Source organism: Notolepis coatsorum (genome assembly GCF_963971535.1).
Source record: "Notolepis coatsorum genome assembly, chromosome: 20".
In the NCBI taxonomy this organism is placed as follows: Eukaryota; Metazoa; Chordata; class Actinopteri; order Aulopiformes; family Paralepididae; genus Notolepis; species Notolepis coatsorum.
In genome coordinates this window covers 10,288,982-10,307,911 of record NC_140184.1, presented here as the reverse complement: position 1 = coordinate 10,307,911, position 18,930 = coordinate 10,288,982, and the positions used below count along the sequence as shown (strand labels likewise).

At 41.5% G+C, this 18,930-nt stretch overlaps 1 protein-coding gene across 1 annotated transcript; it reads left to right on the top strand.

Annotated features, from left to right (window-relative positions):
• Positions 1 to 1,311: 1,311 nt before the first annotated feature.
• Positions 1,312 to 18,714, top strand: LOC311247291 (beta-1,3-galactosyltransferase 2-like; the record flags this gene model as incomplete). The annotated part of the gene is made up of 3 exons (XM_084337650.1): positions 1,312 to 1,579; positions 1,774 to 2,768; positions 18,703 to 18,714. The coding sequence occupies exons 2-3, from the start codon at positions 1,785 to 1,787 to the stop codon at positions 18,712 to 18,714; spliced, it is 996 nt and encodes a 331-aa protein (XP_084193776.1). The 5' UTR covers positions 1,312 to 1,579; positions 1,774 to 1,784.
• Between the last annotated feature and the right edge of the window lie 216 nt (positions 18,715 to 18,930).

Sequence of the window (18,930 nt, the reverse complement as noted above, 5' to 3'; positions counted from 1 at the left end):
ATGTGTAAATTGTCATATTTTTTTTATAATGTCTCAAAAACTCATTTTAGAGTCGTCTACAAAGTTGTTTTTTTGATGGTATCTGTCAGTTTTTTCTATTGACACGTTTCTACATGTAGACCCATGGGGTCACTGGGACATATTTGTATAAATGCATCATGTTTATCTATCATCTATTTCAAGTCGGTTTTTCAAACCTTTTTTCTCATGTCAAGCGATTCCGTACCACCAAAAGCCTATTCATTCTCTGCCAGTGTTTTCAACACATGGTTTGGTAACCATTGAAACAATCTCGATGCTATTTGCTATTTGTACAGTATGAGAGATCGGGCTGCCCCTCCCCACCTTCCACCCAAAAAAAAACATCAGAAAACGGCCACAATGTTGATATATGTCATGACGATACAAACCTGCATATTTCAAGACTAGACCAGACCGGGACCCCAATAATCATAAAAAAAGTGTCCGGGCAGGCAGAGAGTGACCCAGCAGTGTTTGAAAACTCTCATTCATCCAGATCCTAACATAAAATCCACGTCACTTATCAGAGAGTTGACTTTTTTTTAAATAAATATTCCATAGAAAAATAGCTATACCATATAAATTTGGAAAATGTCCAGTATTAACCCTTTCACTGCAGCAACTACCAAACAGTTAACCCCTTTCACTGTGACAATACACAGAAGGTTAACCCTTTCACTTCCACACAACAGCAGGTTAACCCTTTCACTGCCACACTACAGAAGGTTAACCCTTTACTATCACACTACCTACGGTAACTGTCGGTAGTATGATAGTAAAGGGTTAACCTTCTGTAGTGTGGCAGTAAAAGGGTTAATGTAGAACATACATATTTAGCCCAAAAATATGCAACAGCTGGTTGTACTGTATTTACAGTATCTAAACACTTCTTCCTGACACATTTGTGAGTCCCAAAATATCAGAGTAGGATCTACACTTAATACTTTTTATTATCAAATTGTTTTATATATAATTAATAAATAATAATAAAAACAAATCTGTTTCACAGGATGTCTGATCCAGCTATGGTGAGGATTCACCAGCAGATCCCAGACCAGTGGACTACCTACCAGTATGAAGTGAGAGCCCGTGGCCAGTGATGGTGAGGATTCACCAGCAGATCCCAGACCAGTGGACTACCTACCAGTATGAAGTGAGATCCCGTGGCCAGTGATGGTGAGGATTCACCAGCAGATCCCAGACCAGTGGACTACCTACCAGTATGAAGTGAGATCCCGTGGCCAGTGATGGTGAGGATTCACCAGCAGATCCCAGACCAGTGGACTACCTGTATGAAGTGAGAGCCCGTGGCCAGTGATGGTGAGGATTCACCAGCAGATCCCAGACCAGTGGACTACCTACCTGTATGAAGTGAGAGCCTGTGGCCAGTGATGGTGAAGATTCACCAGCAGATCCCAGACCAGTGGACTATACCTACCTGTATGAAGTGAGAGCCTGTGGCCAGTAAAACAGCAACCTTTCACTGAGGCACAAGCACCACCTTTGTGTTGTCTTAAGCATAGCCCTGATGGGGATTTGCTACACTACATACACAAAGGTGAGGCAAAAAAAATAAAAAGCACAACCAGTTAGTAAAAGGAAGATTGAGGTTGTGATCATTAATTGAACTTTTTATGTGCTCGCCAGCCTTCAAACGCTATGTTCAAATCACAAATTGCATCACGTTAGATTACATTATCATGATTATTGCTGGAAGTGACGTTCCTGTGTCGTCCCAAACATGTTTTCCAGCAGGAATTCAGATGGCAGACAAAGGCCAGACATGGAGGAGGTTTTGGTGTCGATGCATCTTTCTCTTCCTGCTTCTTACAACATCTGTGATCATATTTGACGTCGTTCTGACACGGCTTCCGGTGCCCTGGAGCTACATGCTATGGAGAGCGACTTCAGAATCGCGCTACTTTGTAGCTTACCCACACGAGTACTGGTTCACAATCAATGAGTTAGAGACATGCAGCCAGCGGGAGACCTTCCTGGCTCTGATCGTGCCGGTAGCGCCGCACGATAGGGCGGCCCGCGACACTATCCGCAGTACCTGGGGCAGTGAAGGTGTGATTCTGGGAAAAGTAGTGACGCTGTTCTTCCTGTTGGGACTGCCCGGGGTAGAGCAGGTCCAAGAGCAGGTTCTGATGGAGAGCAGAGAGCACCGAGACCTGCTGCAGAGTGACTTCCTGGACTGTTACAAGAACCTAACCATCAAGACCATGGTGATGATGGAGTGGCTTGACTCCCACTGCTCCGGTGCCTCGTACGCCATGAAGATCGACTCAGACATGTTCCTCAACACGCATAACCTGGTCAGCATGCTGTTGAACGCGCCAACGCTCGACTACATGACTGGGCTTGTAGAAGGTGGAGCTGTAGTTTTAAGAGACCCACATTCTAAATGGTACCTACCTGTCAAGGTGTTCCCCGAGTCTCATTACCCACATTACGCTCTGGGACTGGGCTACGTCTTCTCTCTAGACCTTCCCAGGAAGCTTGTGGAGGCATCCAGGCATGTCAAAGCTCTTTACATTGAGGATGTGTATGTTGGATTGTGTATGAGACACCTGGGCATTCTGCCCACAAACCCCCCCGACTCCAACCAGTTTCACATCTCTCCAGTATCTTACAGTCGCTGTGCTTACTCCATGCTAATTGCTACCACAACAAAGTCAGACGCTGATCAGGTGTTAGCTTGGAAAGACTTCAAAAGGCCGGGCCCTTTCTGTTACCTTGATGTGGTAGCCTACACTAGGGTGACCAAACGTCCTCTTTTGCCCAGACATGTCCTCTTTTCACGCCCTGTCCGGGGCGTCCGGGGGGGGTTTATAAATTCATGAAATGTCTGGGTTTCATTGTTTTTCAGTTTCAGTTTCAGTTTCACAGCACTTTGCGAGCTTCTGAAGGCTCGGGGCTGCATTTTTAGAACATAAATGACCAAATTAAAGCGCTATTTGTTGCCATTCGAATGCCATCTGACTCGAAAAAACCTGTGCCTCGGTTCTCGAGTTACATGCCGATATGTCAGGCGTGCACGCACGCGTCAGATTATCACCCCGGACTCCCGAGGCTGTCAATTATCCCCCGATTGCAAAAATTATTGGTCAGCGTTGTAACTTGTAGCCAACAATGAGTGTAGCTTTCCAGTGATATCCCACGTGGGGGTGTGCGTATCAGGGATCTAGGTGAAAATTTACAAGCGAAGACAGCAAGTGATACAAATTCCGAATGAATTTACTTGGATGAAGAAATGGAGAGATGGAGAGCTTTTTTCTTGGCACACGGTTTGCCCGGATGTCTCTAGAAGACAAATTTCTGAACGGATTTGTATAAAATTTGGACCTGTAACCTACTACAAAAGACTTCAGGCTATGGATTTGCTGGGTTTTCCAGCTTATACAAAAAATATATATATATATTTTTAGGGATGCTCGATATTGGCTTTTTTACCGATACCGATATACCGATATTGTCCAACTCTTAATTTCCGATACCGATATCAACCGATACCGATATATGCAGGGTTTCCCCCCCCCCCAAAAAATTGAATAGTTTCAGGTAATTAACATTACATATCTCTTGTTGTGGAATTAACACAACATTATGCATACTTTTGACAATAAATAAAATCAGAATTTGTTCTTACTTGCTTGCCTGGGTAAATAAAGGTTATAGAAATGTAATTTTTTTTTTAAAATCCGATACCGATATTTTCCGATATCACATTTGTATGCCGATATCGGCCGATAATATCGGTAGGCCGATAATATCGGACATCCCTAATTATTTTGGAATATTGCAACTACTACACAAAAACGTGAGTACACAAGTTCAAGTTCAACTCAAGTTCAGCCCTATGTTACTCTTTTGCTATAAGCATAATGTATAAAAATAAAGAAGTATGCAGTCCTCAAGTTCAAGTAAAAGAAATTGCCGCTTTTCTGGGTGCATGAACATCAATGAGGTTGAGGTTAAAACAATAAGGCATCTTTGAGTAAACTTTGAGTAGAGATTCAGGATTCAAGAGGTTTATTCATCACATACATACACAAGACATATAGTGAAATGAAGGTGGCCATGCCCGCTTCGATTGTGCAAAGTATCATTAAGTATCTCGAGGCTGGGGCCAGCATGTCCTTTTTTTTGGAAATCTAAATATGGTCACCCTAGCCTACACCATGATGAATGATGTATGATGAATTGAAAATGGGGGACCCTGATGTAAACAAGACGAAAGTCTTTCTCTGGTCTGGATCCCCTTAACAATTGTATGTATTGAGCTGTACTGTACTGTACCCATTCTGCAATCTGTTAATAAACTTTTCAATCAATCAATCAATCAACCAAACAACTCGCGTTGATATCAAGGACACTACATTAGGATTATGACTCTCCCAGGACTGGTCTGGGACACCCAATACAATATGTTTATTCCTAAGGCCCCGTTTAGACGGAAACGCTAGCAGGTGAATCCGCAAAAATATTTTTTCAGATGTGTCTTTCGTTTATACGGAAACTGCGTTTTTACGGGGTGAAACCGTAAAAAAGTGAGACCACCTTCCAGGGTGGAATTCCTAGAAACGGTAAACCTTTGCGCTCTCGTCTAAACTATCAAACCGCATAAAACGATGACGAAAGGGTCGTCAAGGCTCTCGTCGCGCCTACTGCTTACATCACAGGCATGCGCCAGTAGCCTAGAAGCGTAAACAAAGCATGTCTGATTCTATCCATGGCGATCACCTGAAGGCTACATTGGCAGTACTTTTAAACAGGCATGCGTTCTTCATGGGACGAGGGTGCACTACGTGCAAGCCCAGATAAGTATACTCGCTATTTGCATATCAATAGCGCCGGTCGTCAGGTGTGTTAAATACGTTCTCAGACACATTCACACCTAACTTGTTGTGAATGACATGTGTTACATTCCATTCGTAAAGGCAATTAGGCACTGTCTGTAGTCTGTGCTCAAGCGAGGGGACATTAAATGCGCATTCGCGGGAGCGCGCGCACGCGCCGGGAGCGCGCGTGCATGTGGCGCCATTAGGTGCGTGCAATCCCAGTTGATTTCAATAACGCACCACTGCTTTTAAATACACAAGAATCTGTCCCGCGGCTATCACAACTATTATGACTGGACCCACTGTCTGTGAGTGACTCTGCTTTGGTCCAATCACATTCCCCACCCACACTCTGCGAATCAGAGGCAGAGTAGGGCGGGTCTTCACAGCACGTCATGTGACATATGCGCCAATCGTGTGACAGCGGGGCTCCGTTGTCTCGAGTTGTTACAGCCTCGTCTGCACAGAGAATTCCACCCCAAAACGCTTGTCTAAAGGCAAAATTAAAAGTGAAACCGCAAGACGACTTTTGCGGTTTCTGTTCAGACTTCCATCCCAAAACGCTCGTCTAAACGTAGCCTAAGTCATTGACGAATGCAATCTTTCAAAGTAAAGAAGGGTTGGCAATAATGCAGGAGCAGCACGTTGTTGAATGACGACCTGTGTATCACTTGTAAAGTTTAATTTATCGTCGAATGTGAAAATGCCGTCAGAGCCGACTGCTGGAGAAAGCACGCACCTCTCCCAAACGCTGACCATGTGCATGGCGACGCAGCACAGTAATAATAATAATACATTACATTTTTAATGGGATTTTATAGTGCTCAAAGATGCTTTACAATGTAAGCAACAAAAGACAGAACAAAACAAAACAAAACCAAAAAAATCTGTTAATGGTCGAAAGCAAGAGTGAAAAGGTGGGTTTTGAGGGCTGACAGTAGGGTGTTGGCAGTCCGGATCTGGCTGGGGAGGGCATTCCAGAGGCAGGGTGCGGCTGCAGCAAAAGACCTGTCTCCCCGGGTCAGGAGCCTGGTCCTGATGGGAATAAAGACCTGTCTTCCCGGGTCAGGAGCCTGGTCCTGATGGGAATAAAGACCTGTCTCCCCGGGTCAGGAGCCTGGTCCTGATGGGAATAAAGACCTGTCTCCTCGGGTCAGGAGCCTGGTCCTGTTTTAAATCTTTTTATTTTTCATGAGGTTTCACATTCAATCGACAGATCTACAGAATGTTCAGTGTCACTCTCATGAACAATTTTTAACAATTTTCCTTGTGCTCCCCACTCAATCCATTCTCCCATCTCTCACTCACACTCACACACACTGGGACATACACACACGTACACGCGCACACACGCGCATACAGGCATACACACACACACATACACACATACACTTGCCCACATACAGGCACACATACACACAAATAAACAATTAGACAACAAAAAATAAATAAATAATAATAATAATAAAAATAAAGTAAAATAAAATAAAATAAAGGGACAGTAGGTAAATCATAAGTAAATAAGTAATAAGGAATAAAAGTGCAAATGTCGGTATTGTAAACAGTGACATTTTATAGCACCCAGTTGCTCACACCCGCTTATCGATGGCCACTCCGACAGGGAAGGGTCCGGGCCGCTGCGTGTTCAGCTCCCTTTCCCAGACCCGACCCCGTGGGGGCAGGGTTTGACAGCCATGCGCAGGCAACCAGGCACTTATATGCAGACAAAGAGCCTCAACAGATCAGCTAATCTAATCTGCTAAAACTCCACGTCTGTTATATTAGATATGACACATTTATAGGACTACATTATGAGTTTCCAGTTGAGTATAGAGTGGATTCCAAAGTTCTTGAAATAAGTGACCCTGGTTGTGCTTTTCAAGCGTTATCTTTTCTAAGGGAAGAAACTGAGATATTTGTTCTATGAACATATTGAATGTTGGTGCGATTTCATTTTTCCATAGAAGAAGTATACATTTCTTTGCAAAATATGTTATGTATACCAACAGTCTGCATTTCTTTTGGTCTAAGTGGCAGTTTGTTATATTATTTAATAGATAGACACATGGTGACAACTCAAATTCCAACTCCATGACAGATTTAGTAAATAAGTGGATCTTGTTCCAGAAATGCTTCAATTTGCTACATTGCCAGAACATATGCAGAAATGTTCCTTCTTTAATTTTACATCTTGGGCAATTTGGTGAGTTTTCTTTTAGAAATTTTGTGCATTTTTACAGGAGTAAGGTAGAATTTATGAATAAATTTGAAATTACTTTCTTTGATCTTATTGCTTGTAAAGGCAAAGAAAGTTCGATCACAGATATCTTGCCAATTGTTTTCTTCAAATTTCGTTGCCAGGTCCGTCTCCCAGCATCTTAATAGAGCTGGGAAGACTGTTTGGCATTCATTAGTTAGAATTTCATATAGTTCACTGATTTTACCTTTAATTGTGGATGAGGTAGTTCGTTTTTCTTCCAATTCTGTCATTTCAAAGCTTAACTTGTTTTCTTTAGTAAGTGAACTTAAAGTGCTTTGAATTTGCATATATTTTAAGAAGTCTGAGTTAGGAATGTTGTATTCTTCTCTTAGTTCCTGAAATGCTTTTAATTTCCAGTTTTTATGAAAAGGGTCTTTAAGTTGAGTTACCCCCAAGTGTCTCCACTTGTTTATATCAGTTGAATGAAAATATCTTTTTAGGTCAGGGTTTTGATGAATAGGTGAATAAACAGAGATGCATTTAGTTATGCCAAACTTTTTCGAGCAAACTTTCCATGCAGATAGGGTATTCACAACCGTGAAATATTGCTTTATATTTTCTATTTTGTCAAAATTCTTTATAAAAAAAAGAGAGTTTAGAGGTAAAGGATCAACCAGTCCCGCTTCTATCTGTATCCAGTGTGAGTCTGGTCCTCCCAATGACCATGATACTATAGTTTGAAGTTGGGCTGACCAGTAGTAGTGTTGGATATTGGGAAGACCTAGACCACCCATGGACTCAGGTTTCATAAGAGTCAGTAATTTAATCCTTGGTTTTTTATTGGACCAAATAAATTTTGAGATACGTTTATTCAATATGTTAAAATATGTTATAGATAGGTAGCAGGGTACATTTTGAAAGAGAAAGTTCAATCTCGGAAGGATATTCATCCTGATGACGTTTATCCTTCCTAGAAGGGATAGGGGTAGTTTGTCCCATCTACCCAGATCTGTGTTAATTTCAATTGTAAGAGGAGTGTAATTTTTTTCAAATAAATCATTTAATTGCGGTGTAAAGTGTACTCCCAAGTATTTGAAGCCTCCTGGTGACCATCGAAATGGGTAGGATTTCTGCATTTCTTTTTTTTTGATCCACTTTTTCTCCCATTTTTTCCATATTTTCTCCCATCCCAATTTTCGTATCATCCAATTCAACCCTCCCCTGTCACGAACGCTGTTTCTTGCCTCCCACAAGCCGGCTGCAATGTGGACTAAGTCATACATAGCACAAGTCCCCTCCGGTACTTGAGGTAACAGCAGTCGCATCTTTTCACCTGCGCAGCTCGATCTCTCAGTGACGAGGAGTAACGCGTGGGAGGCTCACGCTGCCCCCGACACTTCCTGATTCTACTGCGCAGGCGCACCAACCGACTTGTAGGAGTCGCTTGTTCACAACGTTCGATCCCCACCCTTCAGTTTTCCCTCCCCGTAATACGGCCAATGTGTATTACTGCGGACGACCAGCCAAACTGAAAAACAATGTGGAGAGCTGGATTCGAACACGCGAATCCTAGCGTCTCCACACTTGTGGCGAGTGCCTTGCCCACTACACCACCTAGCCGCAGGATTTCTGCATTTCTTTTGTTGGTTTCATATGTAGGAGACATGCATTAGATGTATTATAATTTATCTTGTATCCTGAGTACTTTCCAAATTGTTCGATTGTGTTATACAGATGTAATAAGGAGTTTTCTGGTTGCTCAATGTATAGAACAATGTCGTCAGCATATAAAGATATTTTGTGTTCAAACGTATCGATATACACTCCTTTTATGTTCATTTTGTCTCGTACAGATGCAGCCAAAATTTCTATTATTATTGCGAATAATGAGCTTGACATTGGGCACCCCTGTCTTGTTCCTCTCATTAAGAGAAACGGATCAGATGTATTGCCATTAGTAATAACTGCTGCTTTTGGAGTTTGATAAATTGCTTTAATCCACTGGATAAAATGTGACCCTATATTAAGTTTTTGCAACACGTTAAAAAGAAAGTTCCACTCGACTCTGTCAAAAGCCTTATCTGCATCCAGAGATAGGAGTAGAGAGGGCCTCTGTTTTAGATTCAAATGATTGGTTATATTTAATAACCTTCTGATGTTATCGGTAGCATATCTTCCCTTAACAAATCCAGCCTGATCTGGGTTTACCAATTTCGGCGTGATGGTTTCAAGTCTTTTCGCTAATGCTTTGGTGATAGTCTTATAATCATGATCTAAAAGACTTATAGGTCTGTATGATGAACAGTCTAATGGATCCTTACCACTTTTATGCAGTACTGTGATGTTTGCCAAGCTCATTGTTTGAGGAAGTGCCTTGTTGCGTCCAAAGTTGTTAATCATTCCCATAAAAATGGGTTTCAAGTCATTCCAGTACTCCTTATATAGCTGTGCCGGGAAGCCATCTGGTCCTGGACTTTTGTCTATAGGCATTGAATTAATTGTTGCTAGTATTTCTTGTTCGGTAAAGGGTGCATTAAGACTCTCTTGATCTGATTCTGAGAGCTTTGGCATTTTGATACCTTCTAAGAATCTATCCAGTTCCTCCTGTGTGTAATTACTTTGAGATTTGTATAGTATATTGTAATACTCCTGGAATGCCTGATTGATTTCTTTTGGATGATGTGTGATGTTGCCCTTGAACCGAATTGCTTTTATAGTCCTTTCGGCTTGTTCTTTTTTTAGTTGATGGGCTAATAGTTTACTGGGTTTGTTGCCAAATTCATAGTGTTTTTGTCTAACCTGATTCATTTGTTGCATAATTATATTTGTAGTCTTGATATTTAATTTACTAAATGTTTCCAGTTGTCTTCTGTTGCTGCAACTTTATGGAGGGCTTCGCATCTTTCAATTTCTTTTTCTAGTTCTTTTGTGTGTGCGATTTCTTCCCTTTTACTAAATGATGTGTATGAGATAAATTATGTCCTCTTAAAGTGGCTTTTGCAGATTCCCAGATTATGTTTGGGTCCATGCTAGGATCATTGTTTTCATCTATGTAATTTTTTATCCATACCTTCATTTTTGATCTAAATGTTTCATCCCTCAGCAATGAGGTATTGAATCTCCATTGCCTACGAGTGAACTTTTCTCCATCCAGACGAACGGTCAAGTCAATTCTCGCATGGTCTGATAGTGTGATTGGATTGATACAACAGTTTTTTACCATGTGAAGATGTCTTGAGTAGATCAAAAAGTAATCAATCCTAGAATATGAGACATTGGCGTTTGAATAGTAAGTGTAGTCTTTAACCTTTGGATTTAGTTCCCGCCACACATCAACTAGGCCACTTTCTTTGCATAAACCTTTGAGTACTTTTATGGACTTTGGTTTGTTACTTTTAGACTGTGTGGTCTTGTCCATCTTCTGATTCAGTGCACAGTTAAAGTCTCCGCCTATGACCCCAAATCCTTTGCAGTTTTCGTTGAAAAGCAATACCATATCTGACATGAATGCAGGGTCATCTGTGTTAGGAGCGTAGATATTAAGGAAAGTGGTAGATATTCCATTAATAGAACCTGAAATCAAAACATATCGCCCATTTGGGTCAGTGATTTTTTTCTCTAATTTAAATGGCGTGTTTCTATTGATTAGAATAGCAGTTCCCCTACTGTGACTTTTGTATGAAGAAAAATACACTTGTCCCACCCAATCCTTTTGTAGCTTTAAATGTTAAATTTCTGATAAGAATGTTTCTTGCAGGAAGGCTATATGTACCATCTTATCTTTTAGAACAGATACTTTTTTTGCTCTTATAATGGGATTACCCAAGCCTTTGACATTCCATGAGTTTATTATCAAATCCGACATAATGGTTGCAAAATCTTATTAGTATTACTTATGAGTATGTCAAGTTGTTCTAAAGCATATATTGTCACTGTATGCATTGAGATATTTAGAAAAGAAAATAACAAACAACAAAGAAAAAGACAATAACATACAATTATCCACCCTTGTTGTGGTTCCCAGACACTTTTAGTAGGCCAGAGAAAGAAAACAGTAGAGAAATAAAAACTAAAGAATACTAACGTTTTCATAAATGGTGTGGTGCCCGGAGCTCCTACCCTCATTTATTTTAACCCCCCCCCCCCCCCCCCACTTCCATCATAAAAATAGTTATTCAATTTCATCCATGCTTAATTGTGTAGAATTGAAAGAAACAGTCATTGCAATAGTATTATAGCTTACAAGTGTTGACGTCTTATCGTAGGGTAAACCCCTTTCAAATGGTACAGTCCGCGTGACGTCACTCTTTGTTGCAGGAAGTATGAGCGCAAACGTGTGCAGAAAGATATATACAAAACAGATCCACGTGGATCTTGACTAAGCCATCAACACACACACGCTTTTCATAGATGGATATTTCTACTACACGATTTTCATGAGGAGGGGACCTAACAGCTCCCCCCTCTGATAGAACAGTCCACATTCATTCGAGCGTCATCTCGCGTCGTCCAGACTCCATGGGCACTCTGCGCATGTCCATGCGGAATAGGTGCTTTAAAATGGGCTTTTTCTCTGCCGATTTAGTTCTGATCGATTAGTTATGGGTCACGCCGTGTTCAGGAGAGCGAGGCGCATAAACGTCTATTCGATCATGTCTCTAGCAAGTTAAGTTATGTGTTGTCAAGTTATTGTTATAAGGACCCCAGTCCAAGCTACAACAGTCTGCATTCCCTTAACAATTGTTTGTATTGAGCCGTATTGTATTGTACCCATTCTGCAATATGTTAAATAAAGTTTACATCCATTCATTCTGCTAGCATTAACGATTGCATGAGCAGCTGGCTAACATGAGCTAACATTAGCTACCTACCGTAGCTACCTAGCTACCAGACCCTGTTAGCTCAGAGCCCCTCTTTCAACATAACAAGCATTAAACAAAATGGCCCAGTTATCTATTCACTTTTGTTTAATACATGAGGCGTTGTCTCTAATGTTATCTAGCTACTGATAGCTCCCGATATCATCAGTTTGGTGCTGGCTGGCTAACTGACGTGAGCTAACGTTAGCTGCTAGCCACAATGCTATACTGTTATAATGGCATATTCCATTCACGTTAGCATGTAGCTAACAACATAGCTAACAACATCAGCGATCTTTTTTGAGACTAAACTATCCGCTCTTGGTGGTCACTTGTGTTGATGTTAGTTTTGTTTCATCAACAAATCATCAACAAATGAGGCAGAACACACAGTGAATGTATCCGTTTTTGTTTATTGCACTTTATTTCTTGCTGAAAAATAATGCTTCATTGGCTAAAATGGCTCGCGGAGGCATTTAAAGACGGTGGCTTTTGAGATTTTGAACAGGATGTGGAGTGTCCTCATTCAAGTTCTGATTGGTTGAAAATTGCCTTCATGTTCGCCACCTACTGCCACCTACTGCTTTGACATTGTACTACATCACTGTCAGGGCCGGATTAACGACCGGGCCGACCGGGCCGCGGCCCGTGGGCCTCGAGTGATGAGGGGCCTCAAAAAAAAAAAAAAAATTTAATAAAATTTTTATATTTTTTTTTGGAGGCCCCTCGTCACTAGAGGCCCCAAATTCTTAAAATTTTTTTTTAACTTTAATTTTAAATTTTTTGAGGCCACTCGTCACTAGAGGCCTTTTGGAGGCCCCTCGTCACTAGAGGCCCCAAATTATTATTATTATTTACTTTTATTTTCTTTTCTTTTGGAGGCCCCTCGTCACTAGAGGCCCCAAATATTTGTTTATTTTTTTTTAACTTTTATTTTAAACATTTTTGGAGGCCCCTCGTCACCCCACATTTTTTTTTTTTTTCTTATTTTGGAGATCGATGTCATACTGTGACACTGAATGATTGGCACTGACTGACGCTCTCTGATTGGCCACTGACATGTTTGCCCAATCGCGTGACGAGCTGTGTCTTTGCCCATTTCCTCGTCAAACAGCCTGCAAACTACCTGGCGTTCTATCGCCATGCTCTAAGACAAACTCTAACCTTAACCAACTTCGAAAGAGTGCCTAAGCTTAACCGTCGAAAGAACTTGCCGTCAGCCCGTCACGCTCTAAGACAAACTCTAACCTTAACCAACTTCAAAAGAGTGCCTAAGCTTAACCAGTGTAGAAACAGGCATCGGCCAATCAGAGAGCGTCTTGCCAGAAATGCGGCTAGGTTTAGAAATAACGCGACTAGGGGCCTCCACACTACACACTAGTACTAGTACTAAATACCTATATGTCCCTATGCCATAAATGTCATGTATGTTGTGTATGTCATAAATGTCTATATGAATTGAAAATGGGGGACCTGATGTAAACAAGACAAACGTCTTTCTCAGGTCTGCATCCCCTGCCTTAACAATTGTGTGTATTGAGCCGTACTGTATTGTACCCATTCTGCAATCTGTTAAATAAAGTTTTCATTCATTCATTCATTCATTCATTCATTCATTCATTCATTCATTCATTCATTCATTCATTCATTCATTCATTCATTCATTCATTCATTCATTCATTCATTCATTCATGCATTCATTCATTCATTCATTCATTCATTCATTCAGTAAAAAAAATAAAAGAGATACGAAAATTAGAAATATAGGCCTCTCTCTTACACATACCTCCTCCTAATACAAATACAAGCCGGGGTTACTATTAGAGGAATTACGGTATTCTATATATTTTTTAAAGTGACATATAAAAACGCCACTGTGCGTGCGTGCACGTGTGTGTGGGGGGGCCTCCACAAGAATCTGGCCCAGGGGCCTCTGAAGTCTTAATATGGCCTTGATCACTGTGCTCAGGAGGCAAAACGAATGTCTAACTCGGCTGCCACTACGTTGCGACCTGGAAAAGCGAAACTCATCTTCCAAACGAAACGAAAACATCAGTCAGTCTAACCGCAGCCAGAGACCCCTGGTCTATCCCTTTAAAAAAAACATTACTTTAACTTTTTAGTACTTAAGTACATTTAAAAGTAGGACTTTTTGACTTTTACTCAAGTGTGTTATTAGCCAGATACTTTGACTTTTACTTGAGTCAGATTTTGAGACGGTACCCATACTTTCACTTAAGTATAATTTCTGGGTACTTTTTACACCCCTGGACTTGCGAACGATATTAGCTCAGCCTTGGATAATAAAAAACATTGCGCAGCACTTTTCATAGACATTTCGAAGGCCTTCGATACAGTCGATCACTCCCTTCTACTGCATAGACTAACTAGTATTGGTCTGGATGCCAATGCCCTTAGCTGGTTTGATGACTATTTAACATTCAGGCATCAGTGTGTGAGAGCTGGCCATGTCCGGTCTGAGTTTCTATCCATGGGCAAGGGAGTTCCGCAGGGTTCGGTACTGGGCCCTGTCTTCTTCACAATTTACATAAAGAATATTTTATCATCATGGATCCTGTCAAGACCATGTATATGCTGGTGATGACACAGTTAACTATTGTATGGCGGATTCTGTGCAGTTAGCTACTGAAAACTTTCAGCTCTCTTTTTTTTTAATTTATTCTTTTATTATTATCTTTTCCCCCCCTCCTTTTTCCGATTTTTCTCCTATCCCACTGTTAGTCGTTATGCCAATTCCCAACCCCCTTCCTGGTTGTTACGCACCCGCCCCTACTGTTGGTCCGGGAGGCCAGAGACTATCACATGCTTTCCTCCGACACATGTGCAGCCAGCCGGCAGCCAGCCTGGCAGCGCGGACTCTCACTGGGAGAGTGTAACGTGTGGAAGGTCACACTACCTCCCCCCAGATCCCTCCCTCGCTGTGCAGGCGCCCCGACCGAACTGTAGGAGTCGCTGTTTACAACGACCAGGACCCACCCACCAGCTTTCCTACCCCTAACACTGCCAATTGTGTTAGTATGAGCGACCAACCAAGCTGGTAGCAACGCCGAGAGCTGGGCTCGAACCCAGCGTCTCCTGCGTTGGTGGCGAGTGCCTTGCCCATTACACCACCTAGCCGCCCCCTTTAGCTCTCTTTTATTGCTTTGCAAGATCAACTTAAGCTTGTTCTCAATTCTAATAAAACAAAATTCATGATATTTTCCAGGGCAATTTTTTTTTATTACAATAGTTTACAGATATCATCACTAAATTGTGCATAAATTAGCAGAGTCACTGAAGATAAATATCTGGGCCTGTGGATAGACAAAAAAAATTACATTTCATACTGAGAAACTTGCATCTAAGCTGTGCCAAAAGGTTGGCTTTCTGTACAGAAATTGCTCAAGATTCCCTCAATTCTGTTGGAAAAGAGTTTCGTATATATTCGTATCTGTTCTTAGGTATGATACACACCATTGTATCCTTGTTTACAGTAAGGTTGGTTGGCCATCCCTGGCAGCTCAGCTAGACTATCATTGGCTCTTGTACATTTCCAAGGCATTGACCGGCAAACAGCCACCATATACTGTTGGACAGGAATACTCCAGCCCATCAAACATGATCTAGTAACTGGATCACATTTAAAATACCACGGTCTAGTACAGGATTTGGCAAGACAGAATTCTCTTATGCAGCCCCAAAGTCTTGGAATAACATTCAGTCAAAATTAAAGTGGGAAGTTCTTTCCCTTACGGAATTTAAAAGTCTTATTTAATTTCTCTATGATTCATGTTGTAACTGTTTTTAACTGATTGTTTTGTTGTTTTATCTTGTTGTACACTCAGCAGTTCTGTAAATGAGGTGGCCTCACCTCAGAGCTCACCTGAGTATAAATAAATGTTTCAAGATGAAGAACCTATGTGGAAGTCTATAAGGTCAACTGCAGACTTAACTTTTTTCTTTAGAGCAGAGTTTAATCCACCCATATTTGCTCTCCCTTAAGCTTCTTAAACTGAATAAATATAGTGAAGCCTATACTGAGTGAAAGTTTCAGATCAGTTTCACTGGCAAAGATATATTTAATTAATTCACCACCGACCATCGCTATGAAACTAAATGGCAACCAATGCACAAGAGAGATAATAAATAAGCTATTTAACACCAAAAGTAATAGAATAGAATAGAAATACTTTTATTATCCCGAGGGAAATTTGACACTGCAAATCGCTCACATTAAACATGCCATGCTCTCACATTAAACAAGCCATGCTCTGCTCAACAAGAGGAATCTGTCAATATTGTAGTCAGTCCAGTATCAGATGCTACGTTATATAAATGTGTTCTTCATAGATTAAATACGCTTTTAATATGCCGTTAATGGAGAGTGAGAAAATGTCTTTTGGTTTGTGAAAGCGTGGCATAGACTGCTTTCCAACAGGGCCACCACCACCATGGTGTGTGCAGTTACTGGATTTGACAACCAAACATTGAATTAAAAAGATATCTTTCAACTTCTTTTATATTTTCTTTTACATTTGCCCGGCCCATATATCTGGCACAGGCGCATGTCTCACATGTGTACAGCAATAGAGAACGGTCGCCTGCATAGCCACGCAGGAAGGATAAGGATAAATCTAAACTTCCCTTATCTTATATCTTATAGCTTCTCTCTCAAGTTGAAACCCAATATTCTTCCTCCCCAAACACAGATCTCTATACAAAGAAAAACGTCGTCACCACTGTTGAGTTTATGTGTTATATATGATTGCATGTAACTGCTTAACTGTTCCACAAGAGGGCGCTATAGGCTCAAGGAGACGTAGCTATTGTAGCTGACGTCAGGTAAGAGGGTATATAAGGGATTGTTCCCTCCCCCTCTGTCTCTTCCCCATTCTTCCTCATCTACCTCTCACAGAGAGAGAAGGTCTCATGGTGCATACAATGTGAAATAAACCACGCTGATTAAAGGCTAAAGAAGGACCTTGTCGTCATGAACATATTATTGTTGCTCCCCAGGTGACTCTGTCAACAACCACTAAGGTCAAATTTGAAATCTTGGCATTGATGTTTATGCTTATGATTTTCTTTTATTTTTTTTATAATAATAATAATAATAATAATAATAATAATAATAATAATAATAATAATAATAATAATAATAATAATAATAATAATAATAATAATAATAATAATAATAATCTAATAATAATGACAGATAGACCATTTTAATAATGATTGATGAATGATGATAACTTCCATATAAGGGGACGACATGTTTAAAATAGTCCCTAGACGTAAATAGGACCTGCCCCTTTAAGGATCCAAAATGGCCGATATCACGTTAAGCCAATAGAAAACAGTGACGCCCCTAGCTATCGTCACCAGGACGATGCGGGAAAAAGGGGCGGAGATTTGTCTTTATCTACAGACGCTGGGGAGACGATCAGGAGAGAGAAGAAAAACGAGCGCTCCCAGCTCTGAGCTAAGAGGATCACGGAGGACCAGGGTTGCCCTGGCAACCAGCACAAACAAAGGACGGGCCTCGTGTTGCCGAGACGACCTGAGACAACAAAACCGGAGAAGACGTTCTGAGCGGCACCAGCCGATCAGATACATGAACCGACAGCCAAACCGAAGACGATGATTTTAGATATAGAAAGTAAATTCAGTACTTGTTTTATTCATTTAGTTTGTGTTTATTGGAATGGAATAAACACAGCTGCTTTATTCGAAACATCTCGTCCGTGCTTCCTTCCTGCAACCGAACCAAATTGAAAGGCAACAAATGCAGAGAGAAGGGTAATTCCACTATACGATCAAGAGATACGGTATACATTTATGAATGATTACTTCACCTGTTTTGTGGCACTTCCTACATTCTGCATTGCTAGCTGGACATTCTCTCCAGCTATGGGGGGAAAATCGACCACATTTCTGACATTTCTCTGTGTTTTTGACTGTCTCTGTCTGTCTTGTTCTGGTATACCCTGTTTGTTTGTGCCCATATGCCTCTTTCTTTTTGAATGGACGAGAGATCGCATCCACCACCTCTCTTCTCTCTTCTGTGTGTGGAGCCCCTCCACGCATCACAGTCTGTTGCTGCTTCACCGTTTCCTGCTGTTTCACTTGACTGATGGCCTTGTTCAATGTCATGTCAGCGTCCAGCTGCAGTTTCTCTGAAAGGGCCAGGTCTTTTATCCCGTCAATAATGCGATCCCGGATTAACTCCTCCCGCAACACCCCAAAGTTACAGTGTTCTGCAAGTTTATGCACTGCCGTTATGAAGCTATCCGCGGCTTCCCCTGGCTCTTGTTTACGTACGTTAAACTGCGCACGCTCGAATATGACGTTATGTCGCCCTACGAAATGTTCTTCCAAACACATAACCACAGTTGCATATACAAGCCTTTCCTGCGCACTCAGCTGAGTAGCATTTAGAATGTCCTCCGCTTCATCTCCCATGAAGTATATCAGCGTATTGACTTGGAAAGCCTCTCCTTTCCTATCCAGTCCCGATGCAACGCGATATCTGTCAAACCTCCGGATCCATCTCGGCCAGTTCTTGCCGTCTGTGCAGTCAAACTTCTCCGGTGCGCTGACATGGAAACTGTCCGTCTGCGCGCAACCTGCCGGTGCTGGTGGCGGCGCCCTTGCTGGCGCTGGTGCCCCTTCGCCGTCCTGTGACATAGTTAGCCAACGTTAGCTGTTGTGCTAACTCTTGTAATAGCCTGTAATATCTCTCTCTCCGCTTGACCAGTCTCTTCTCTTCGTCTCCTAGGTAACGGGTTAACCCTTCTGACATGGGTTGAACACTTCTGACACCATGTGGTAAAGCTTAGGTGGTGTTTCATATAAGGACTCGGACAGCGTGGCCATTTCAAGTAACGTCTTTATTATCTAACACAACTGCGCCTGCGCCACGCCTTACAGCAACAGCTATGGATGCCCATAAGGGACATCCACTACACACTATCTAACCAAATTCCTAAATATTTACAAGATTCTA